This window comes from Phytophthora infestans, genomic scaffold (assembly GCF_000142945.1).
Source record: "Phytophthora infestans T30-4 supercont1.177 genomic scaffold, whole genome shotgun sequence".
In the NCBI taxonomy this organism is placed as follows: domain Eukaryota; phylum Oomycota; class Peronosporomycetes; order Peronosporales; family Peronosporaceae; genus Phytophthora; species Phytophthora infestans.
The window spans coordinates 29732-40205 of NW_003303582.1; the positions used below are offsets into that span (position 1 = coordinate 29732).

Here is a 10474-nt window from a genome sequence, read left to right on the forward strand (position 1 = left end):
CTCGTGGAGCGGAGGTGGTCGGAGGCCACAGTTAATTTGGTGGCCGTCGAGTCGGTACCAGCTGACGAGCGAGTAGACGAACTGGCGGAGGTACTGTCAGCGCAGTAGTTGGCCATCGGGGTGATGAAGTCAGCGTACAGGGCGAACTTGCTCAGAGTGCACTCCGGGCGTCTCGAATTGCGAGATGACTTAAGTGGCAGGCTGTGCTGGTGAATTTGGCAGCCATCTCGGCGTCCGTCGAAGAAGTTTGCTGTCGTCGCCTCCACTGCTGCGCTTGTCGCCGTCACCAATATCACCTCGTCGGCAACGACCATTCGTGCTGTTGATTTATGTGACTTCGCTGGCCACCAACTCTGACGAGGTTTCGAGTAAAAACTGCCGCTAGAAAAATCACGAGTGAGCTTCAGGTCACGTTGTCAACGTTCAGGTGGGAACGAAGATGCCTGCCAATACATGTAGGAACATGTGTACACACGTAGCCTCTTCCTACAGAATCCTTTGTTCCAATAGTTGGTATTACCTGGTGCGGACACCTTTGAATATTTGCACACCTTATACTTACACCTCGCTTTAGCCCTGCAGGATCTATTACTAGCGCTCTCAATACTTGCGCTCCATCCAGTAGCTCAGTGCTCCTACAAGAATGTCGTAGCTAGCGGCTAGTGCAATGTACGTCGCGACGTCACTACCACCGCTCACATTCAGACGCTGGATGTGCTTGTAGCGCTCGAATGGAACACTGAGTGTACTGCTGCAAATCGACGCGGGCGACGGACCGGACACTTCGCTCATGGTCACGTAGTGGAAGTCAGGGTCCCCAGGTGGCGACTTGGGCTTCTGGATTGAGATCGACGTTGTGACTTTGCCCTGCGATATCACCTCCGAGTTGAGCAAACAGCGGTACCCTTGGCTCTTGGATTTCTTGACGAAACACACATTCTCCTGGCGTAGACCTCCCTTCTGCACGTCAGGAACCATGCGCCTCACCGCCACCATGTGGTGCACACCGCCAGCATATTTCTTCAGCGACAGCGTGTAGATTTCGCCATACGCAACATGACGCACCGACCATTGCTTCCGGGACACACGCACAATCTCGAACAGTTTGCGACGTCCAAAGCCGTAAACGTTGCACAGCTTGAGTCCGTGTAATGGGCGGAACTCGCGCTTGTCCAACATGTAGATGGTGTCGGTGTAGTAGGACAACACGCCGCGTGACCTCATGAGCGTCTCGCTGGCCACAGTGGATTGGCGGTACTGGTTGTTAGCTGTGGCTGCCTGTTCGCGGAAAAAGTCGCCGTAACGCTTTACTGACTTGTAGTATGTGTCGCACATACACGGGGCGTCAGCACCCGGCGCCTTGCTGTGTGATTCCACGATCTTTTCAATTTCTCGACACAAAAGCGACCCCTTCGTCGCACCGACAAGTTTCAGATACGTTGGGTTCATGAGCACTGGATCCAAGTCCGAAATGGCCTCCAGCACGTCCTTCACTTCAGTCGAGATCTGTTCCGGAGACGCGTACATCCGCTTTAGGGATCCGATAAATCCGTCCTTAAGGCAGTTTGTCTCAATGAATCGTAAATGATCTGCGCACTTCTTGTCGCTAGAAATCTTCTTAAATACTTCCAACGCTCTAGATGGCGAGCACGCGAACGTTTGCTGTACACGCCCCACTGAAATCTCGTAGCGGAACGGCAAGGTCTCTGTGATTCCATCGCTCGCCGCACACGCGTTGATATCCACGCGGTTGCATGGAACCTGCTCGGCTGTTGAGCACAACACAGTACAGTAGCGGTCTCAGCAACTCTTGCAAGTTATCAGACACCAACAAACCACCAACTTACCGATGAGTACTGGTTTGGGGTCATGCAACTCACACACGTAGGTCGGTATGGCATCATCGTCTTTATCCTCTTCTTCGTCCTCGCCTTCCTCGTCCTCCTCGTCCGAATCTGGGATCACTCGCGAGCTGGAGGAAACGTCGTCTCCGTCAGAGCTAACCACGTCGCCATTGTCAATCTCCGAGCTGCGGTCAGTCTCCGTTCGCGACGAGTCCCGGTCGGTGTCTTCCTCTGGCTCCTTCACCTTCATGATCTCCGTCGAAGCTTTGCGCTTTGCGGCCGCCGCCCATTTGCGGGCCAGTAGGTCGCTGGCGGGGGACGAGTGTGCGCCTCCCCTCTGGCTGCCAGACGCTGCTGTGGGCGTCAGCGTGATGTACGAGTCCGAGAGCACATCCGTGGAAGCCATGGCGCTGCAAACGAATATTAATGTAATGCAAGCAGAACGCAGGACGACAATAGGCGGAATGAGGAATGTCTCGCAATGACACCGAAGGCCAAAAGCGTCTGACGCTTGATGATGCTCTGTACGGCCAGACTCGGGACTCGTCTCTTTTGTGCTTGCATGATATCAAATTAGAAAGTTCTTCCCAACAGTGGAAGTACTGCAATACTAAAAATAAAAAAACAGGTCAACAACGGCTTAAGGAGACACTAAAATATTTACCCTTACCCTAAGTGGATATCGGTTGCACTTCGAGTTTTGATGCTGAGCAGAGACAGGGATCGGTCAAGCGCTACCAACTGGGGGGTCTTGCAATACCAGTACTCGCGCATGCCTCAAGAACCTAGCGTCGAGATTGCTAAAGCGGGTACTTCAAAGTACATTTAACACAGCGAGAGGCCTGTCTCAAAACTGAAAGTATTAAAAATTCAATGGACACGGCCTGATTGTGATCATCGACGCACTCCGAGCCAGCGTCGAGTGAGTAATCGCTGCCGGCAACACTGTTTCGCATACATGTACGTATTGTGCGTTCTACATGTACTCAAAATTTCCATGTGCGGCTCTTTGATTTTTAGATCATGCGTGCTTAACTGCTAACGCGCATGCAATCTGGTACATGTACAATGGTTTTGATCTAGTCCGTTTAAAAAAACAGGAAATTGGTATCATTGAATTGGACAATACGGTACAGTAGTACTTTGCAAGTAAGATCTATTGGAGTCCTTAGCTACTAATGCCAGCAATAATTTCCAAGAAGAAAAGCGTTAGAATTAATCCCATTTGGTATTATAGCACAAGATTCGCGACTCTCGTCGCCTGCTGAATCAGGAGGATCCCAAAAAGATCTAGCTGGGTTGTGGCGCTAGCCCACGGCAAAAGTGAAGGTTGGGAAAACGTTTCGTTGAGGATTCACCCAAAAGTTCACCCCATAGACTCGCCATACATACGTACATGTACTTCAGTAGTACAGTGTACATTCACTCGCTGCTTTTCTGCGACGAATATGGGTCACCCTTTCTTGAATTAGCATGTCGGATTGGTGAAGATCGTTCAGGCTTGTCTGATGAGCAAGCGTCGTAGAGTCTACGCCTCGTGACTTCAAACTTCTTTCGTCTACGACGTAGACGAAAGAAGTTTGCTCGAACTTCAATGCCTAAAAATGATTCTGTAGATCTCTTACAGATTTATCTATATCAACAATCGCAAGCCGAAAGAACTTACAATCCACTTAGGTCTTCAGTGGGTTTTAATGTGGCAAGTCGATCAAACTGGCAGATTGAGTTATCAACGAAGAGGACTTTGTTGTTTTTGGGGGAGACAAGTGATCGATTCATTGTTACGAAGCTGCCTCTTAGCTGCATGTACTTCTGAAGTGTACAGCAAGTCACACACGTTTATCAGTCCAGCTTTTCTCGCTCGAGTTTCAGTTTGGGAGGGGGCATCAAAGGCAAGGCTAGTCAAAAGCCAAGGCAACCGCGGCCTCGGGCTGCTTCTCGTCAGTAGGTCGAGCCGGAACACCCTCAAAAGCGCGCATGGCGTCCAGATGGATGGGCGTATTCTCCAACTGGGTTGACGGGGGGACATAGCCAGTATCCGTCGGGAACACACTCAGAGTCTCAAACTCCCCGACCAGGTGAATAGCAAACGTTACTCGCTCGTGCACACCGTTGGTGATGATCACTTCGTAGAATCCAGGGAAGCTTGCCTGGTTGCCAGAGTCGTCAACCATTGCCAAAGTGCTCTGCTGGATACGAAACTTCAGCTTGCGGTACTGCGTGGGGCGTAGACTCACACGACGGTAGTCGAACAATTGCTCGTTCAGTAGCGCTGCGTTGCCGGTCGCATTGACTTTCAGAGGTCGGAAGAACGCGAATACGACTTCGTCTCCGACAAGATTTCCGTCGTTCGAGAGGATAACAGTGACCGTTTGGTCCAATTGACGCGTTACCACAATGGGTTCACTAGGGTCCGTCACACCACTTGAGCTGTCAAGAGCCATAGTGAATCTCGTGTAGCTGAGCCCCCAACCGAACGGGAACACCGGCACCTCTTTGTAGTAGCGGTACGATCGACCAGGATACTTGGTCATACTCATACTCTTCATGTCCACACTCGTGACATAGTTGGACGGATACATGGTGACGGGGAGCTTGCCACTTGGGATCGCATCTCCGAAGAGAATGTCGCTCACAGCTTGAGCACCGAAGAATCCGGGGTAGAACGCCTCCACGACACCGTCAGTGTGTAGAATCAGCTCCTCTGCGCCCACCACGCCGCCGTTAAAGAGCACCACAACAGTCGGTTTGCCAGCACGACGTACGCGCTTCAGTAGCTGCATCTGGATATTGGGCATGTCGATGTTCTCGCGGTCCCACGCCTCACGCTCGATGGACGTGTCGATCCCCAAGAACAAGACGACGGTCTCGGCTTTCCTCGCAGCAGCTTCAGCCTCGTCAAAGCCTGCAGTTGACGTGTCGTTTATTCCCGAGCCTTTCGCGTACAGCGTGTTCGAGGCTCCATTCGCGATAGTGATCGCTTCCAGTGGCGTCTGCACACAGCCAACCTCCAGGTAGTCACCATGGCACATCTGACCTAGATAGTTGCCCAACAGAGCGCGTTTGGCCGCTGCGTGAGGTCCAATCACCGCCAGCTTCTTGCCCTTGGCTAATGGCAAAATATTGCCGTGGTTCTGCAGCAACACTATCGACTTTCGCGAGAGATCCAGACTCAGTTGCTTCGATTCCGCCGTGTTGACCTCGTTGGGTGCCACGTGCCAGTACGGCTGGTCGTCGATGGGGTCGAATAGCCCCAACTCGAAGCGTAACTTGAGTGTCCGACGCATGGCATCGTCCACTGCCTTCTCTGGCAACTGTCCGCTCGTCACAAGCTCCGCCAGACACTGTTTGTAGACGCTCCCACTGTTGACGTCCGTCCCTGACAGGATGGCTAAGCGTCCTGCCTCGCACAGTGTCTTGGTATAGTGTCTTTGATGGTAAATGCCTGCGATCGCGCCCGAATCGCTGGTAATGTAGCCATCGAAACCCAGCGCATCACGCAGCAACTTGGAGTTCAGCTGCTCGTTGGCACACATTGGCATGCCGTTGACCGAGTTGTACGAGCACATGACTCCCTTGGCTTTACCGTGGACAACCGACGCCTCAAACGCCGGCAGATACGTGTCAGCAAAGTCATATCTCGACACAACCGCGTTGAACGCCATCCGGTCAATTCCGTCATAGTGTTCGTACGAGTACGCGGCGTAGTGCTTCAACGTCACGACTGCCTGTAAGAACCGTTTGTCTTTCCCTTCCTGCAGTCCTTTAGTATACGCCACGCCGTACTTGCTGTTGACCAGAGGGTCTTCCGACGGGGTCTCCATGTTCCGCCCCCATCGCGGGTCTCTGTTGATATTAATATTGGGAGACCAGCAGTCGAGACCCAGGTGAGGACCCGTAGCGTAGTTCTCTCTAGCTCCTTCAAGCCACAGAGCTCGCAGCTCCCACCCTACAACTTGGGCCATGTCGAACACTGCTCGTGGGTCGAAAATGGCACCGAGGTTCACAGGGTTCGGGAAGGACGTGGCGCAGTTGGTGCCACAGGTAGACTGCACCCCGTGCACGCAGTTTGCACCCCAGTTGTACTCGGGCAGGCCGATGCTGCTCATGTTACCTTTGGGACTGGCACGGGCGGTCAACAGCGTCACCTTCTCATCCAGCGGGAGACGTCGTAAGAGATCCTCGACACGCTCGGCAGTCGATAGTGACGCATTGCAGAAGGCGAATTGCTGGTGCTCCGGGGAGGAGCAGGCGCGCGGGATGGATGCGTCGACAGTGGGGGTACTGATGGCACAAGCCAGCAGCGCTAACGGGGGCAAGAGTCGCATCGGTGACTTTGATGATCTCTTCAATCAGATCCGGATCAGAAACAATTATCAGATTCCTGTGTGCTTACTTGTAAGCAGCGATCTCTGAGAGAGTAGACGGTTAAAGAGCAAACCTGATATATTGACGGAGTGAAGAATACCGGTAGATAACACTTGAAAGGCGATTAATAACTGGTGTCCAACCGGTCTCCTTACAAAAAGATTTTTGAACCGGCTATTTTTTAATCTAAAACCGCAATGATACGTTTGTACCGGTACGTTTTGCTGCACAAGTACCGTAGCTGACAGATAAAACCTGCAGAAATCAAAGCACCACCATCATGTAGTATTTTCGACGAAAATATTGAGTATTTATTTAAACGGAGGACGAAAATATTGGGTATTTACTCAAACGGAGTAACACGATGCATTCACTTCTCTATAGTTGTACTATAACTTTGCATCTACGCTAACAAGCGGTCTGATTCTTGAGGAGAGGCTAGCTCTTTTTCTTTCAAATGTGAGCGCGCGACAGCTTTGTCGGCCTCCTCTTGCCAGTTTGGCCGCACAAACGCTGGGTAAAAGCTGGCGAGAGACGTTACCGTATACCCGCATATCATACCTTTCCAAAGTCCCAGTAAACTGGGGTGAGCTGTATGAACACCCATCCAGTAAGCTGAAGGAACACCGACTAGCCAAGCACCAGCAACCATGCCTAGTGCCAGTGGCATTGGTCGTGCTTGAGCTTGCAGAACGGCCTGTGCAAGGGCATTTTTCAGTTAGAGGGCGACATGACTAAGACAATCCCTACCCACCAGAGCATAGCAGAAAAATGACAGCACCGTATAGGCGAGCGCTGCCAGAGAACACACTTGACTGAACGCCGTGGTGACCGCCGGATCGTCCGAAAATATCCGGCCAAGATGCTGCCGCGTGCTAACGATAACCACGCTGTTGATAACGGTGAGAGTGGTGATACAAACCCCACAGATTTTGGCTGCAACAACGGCGTACGACGGCTGGCCAGCTCCAAGATGGTTACCCATTCTTGTTACCGAGCCACCGATGACAGCGTAAAGCGGCGAAGTAGCGAAGAAGAATAACTCCATCATTGCGTTGTGCGTCCCTAGCTGGAGCTCACCAATCTTGGCTGCAAACAGCGTCAGCACGGTCAGCTGCGCATTCTCCAGTAGCTCACCGGCTGCGAGCGGCACGCCTACGGATACCAGATTCCAGACGATTTCTTTATTGAGAAAGTGGGTATCCCAGCGCCACGAACATTGCTGATGGTACCGGTGATATATGTTCATGTATGCAACGTAGCTCACGAGTCTTAGAGCCACCGCAACCGCCGTCCCCAACGGACAACCAATGAATCCAAGCTCGGGCAGTCCAAATTGACCATACGTGAGCCCAATTGCGAAGAAGCAATTGAAAATGACCATGAGAACATCGAAGACAGCGGTTGAAAGGACGATGTTTTGCGCCTGGTAGAAACTAGCAAGCACTTGAAACATGCTGCGTGGCCACAACCAGAGCAAGGAGAGTCGACCGTACTGTCCTGCTAAGAAGGCCACGTGCTCCGCAACACCCGCTGTTAGGAGCAGGCGGTCGAGATTCCACCAGAGCAGAGCCATCGGTGCACACGCGACCGTGAGTAGAAGACTCGTTAGCAGCGTGTACTCGCCCACCAAGTGATAGTTCTTCGCACCGAAAGCTTGCGAGCAAAGCGAATTCATGCCACCATTGAAGCCTTGCATGAACACGAGTGTGGACAAATCTAGACACAGTTGCGCATACGCAACCGCGGCCAGCTCGTCTACGCCTAAGTGACCCATGACGCTCAGCTCAGTAATAGACACAGCAAAGTAGCAGTACGTGGAGAGTGCGCTTGGCAGCACCAATGCCAGCAGCGCGCGGACTTCATGGTAGTACACCTCCATCTTTAGATGAATTTGGTTGTTGGCGTCGCTTCAAGATCTTCCGCCAAAGGTGGATGACATACTCATGATAAATTATATCGGGGCCAGGTAACCAAATATCATATGATCTTTTTGACATAAATAGTACTATTTTCGAAATTAAATAGTAATAGTAGATATTTTTTCTAAAGCTTACTTTGTATACGATATTTTTTACTACCGGTAACTTGGAGAAAAAAAAATATTATATTCTAAATGATATTTATTTTATTTTCCGCTTAAGTACGTTTCATGATGTTACCCTGGACTGTCTTTACCATTATGTGGACCACATATATTTAATCAAAAAATATTTTTTGCCTAGTTATAAAAAATGATCGCCGCAACCGAGTCTCCCGTGAAAATCATTTGTGGGAGTTGAGTCTGTACTAGTAGTACATCGTCCTGGTACGCCGATAGATGCTCCTGAATGTACGTTTGGCATTAATATTTTTGCCGTTCTTAAATTGGTGATAGCCCTATTTGGGTGCACTTTATCACCGTTAACACCGGATATCTCTTTTCAAGAATATTGTGGATTGGACAGCACTCGAGCTACAAACTCATCGGACTCATCGGTGTCCATAATCAAGTACTTTATGCGTTGTACATTTACTTGTTTTTGTTTCTTTCAGCTATTAATAGCTTGCTGGTGTCTGCAGACCAATCAATGGTTTTTTAACCCCACCCTTCGTCGTCGTGCTACTCCTATACCTTGATGCAGCCACCCGACGTCCTGCCCAAATGATCTTGGTCCACACAAGCAAAAACCGTGCTGACCCACATTAACAAAAGCGGAATCGTTTGCTAAAGACGATCAGTACAACAGTTCTGTGTGAGCTATCCTGGCTCATACGAGTTATTGTGAAACAGAGCGAACATAATTAGGAAGACATTTGAAAAGTCCTCTGTCATTCTATCTAAGGGACGCATTTCTGTCAGCTGAAGCCATAAAATTGATACATGTACAGTGCTATTATTTGTGCAAACTATTTACTTATAAGTACATGTATGTCTTTGCAGAAAAAATGGAATTGAATACGATTATCAAACACAGACTTTAAACTCCAATGTGGGGGCGTCAATATATATTGGTCGAGCGGCTTACTGATAGAGTTATTATGCAAATTAATTCTGTACTTCAAGTCGTGAGACGGCTTCGCGGTTCAACTCGATGACGCGGTATTACACACTCGTAAACTTTAAATGACCTCAATCGAGATGTCGTCGCTCGTGCAGCCAGTGATGATCGGATTGATGCTGTGTTTTAAACTCAGTTTGCTGTCCGTCCGATCAACGATTTTTGTATTACTGTAACGTGTTACAGTATTACCGTCTTTCTGTACAGCTATACCGTTGGGGAAAAGTACGCTGTATGTCAACATCATGTACAGTCCATCAGGAATTTACAAGAAACACTGGTTCGTAATCGTGTTTGTGCTAGGTCAGTAAGTGTTTATGACTCGATACGGGTGATTTCTGCCACGACGTGGCCCATAAACTTCCAACTTGTGAAGACTTAGTCAATGCACGACACCATACCATTTCTCAATTGTCAGTGCGCCATCCAAGCTGCCATGTCGGCTGGCTCTCTATTTCCACCCAACAGACAATCACTCAGCGACGAGATTGTTGGTGCTGTTGTCCTGCGCACAAAAGCAGCATCAAGTCGCGTACTTTACGGGGCGAACATGCCCCCATTGTCGAAGAGTAACGCCGGTCGAGCTACCGTCGAGGCGCCTGCTGTATCGTCAACAACGAGACGAGCTCGAGAAAAGAGCACTCCTCTCTCTGGTAGTAAACACCCTCGGTCTCTTTCGGAAACAACGACTAGTATCGAAGCTGCTGCCGACATCCAAGATGCCGACCAACGCAGCTACGTGGCTAAATTGACACGGGTTGTCCAAGACCACGAGCGGGTCCTAGCTCTACACAGGGAGCGTCGTCGAAGAAATCAAGCTCGCTACCGGATGAAACAACGGGAGCTGGTACTAAGCCTGGGGGAAGGCGTTCGAAAGATAGAGCGCGAGATACAAGAGCTTGAAGTCCGGCGCCACAACGCCTCCATTGGCATTCCAACCCATCAAACCCTCTGGACCATCGCAACGGAGTATTTCCTACTCTTCCGACATGGCTTCCGCTCACCACCAGAAGCACTTCGAACTGCTGCACTCAATTTTCTGCGCGTATCGATGGCTTCAAATGTGGTGAATGGGCGTCAGTGTGGCGTTGAGTCCATACTTGCGAAATGGAGACTGTTTTCGGATTACTTCGACGACGTCTACGTCGAAGTCGAAAGACTTGAGAAGTCTGCCACTGGTCAATCGCTGACCGCGGTCACTACTACCAGCGTTACCGTTTC

General features: G+C 50.3%; 3 protein-coding genes across 3 annotated transcripts; all 3 read right to left on the reverse strand.

Annotated features, from left to right (window-relative positions):
- Positions 1-442: 442 nt before the first annotated feature.
- Positions 443-2250, reverse strand: PITG_20675 (uncharacterized protein; the record flags this gene model as incomplete). The annotated part of the gene is made up of 2 exons (XM_002895435.1): positions 443-1769; positions 1848-2250. The coding sequence occupies 2 exons, from the start codon at positions 2248-2250 to the stop codon at positions 601-603; spliced, it is 1572 nt and encodes a 523-aa protein (XP_002895481.1).
- Positions 2251-3742: 1492 nt separating this feature from the next.
- On the reverse strand, positions 3743-6172 carry PITG_20676 (beta-glucosidase, putative; the record flags this gene model as incomplete). Its single annotated transcript, XM_002895436.1, has 1 exon — positions 3743-6172. The coding sequence occupies one exon, from the start codon at positions 6170-6172 to the stop codon at positions 3743-3745; it is 2430 nt and encodes an 809-aa protein (XP_002895482.1).
- A 443-nt stretch (positions 6173-6615) lies between these two features.
- On the reverse strand, positions 6616-7989 carry PITG_20677 (Multidrug/Oligosaccharidyl-lipid/Polysaccharide (MOP) Flippase Superfamily; the record flags this gene model as incomplete). Its single annotated transcript, XM_002895437.1, has 4 exons — positions 6616-6699; positions 6754-6909; positions 6967-7077; positions 7135-7989. The coding sequence occupies 4 exons, from the start codon at positions 7987-7989 to the stop codon at positions 6616-6618; spliced, it is 1206 nt and encodes a 401-aa protein (XP_002895483.1).
- Between the last annotated feature and the right edge of the window lie 2485 nt (positions 7990-10474).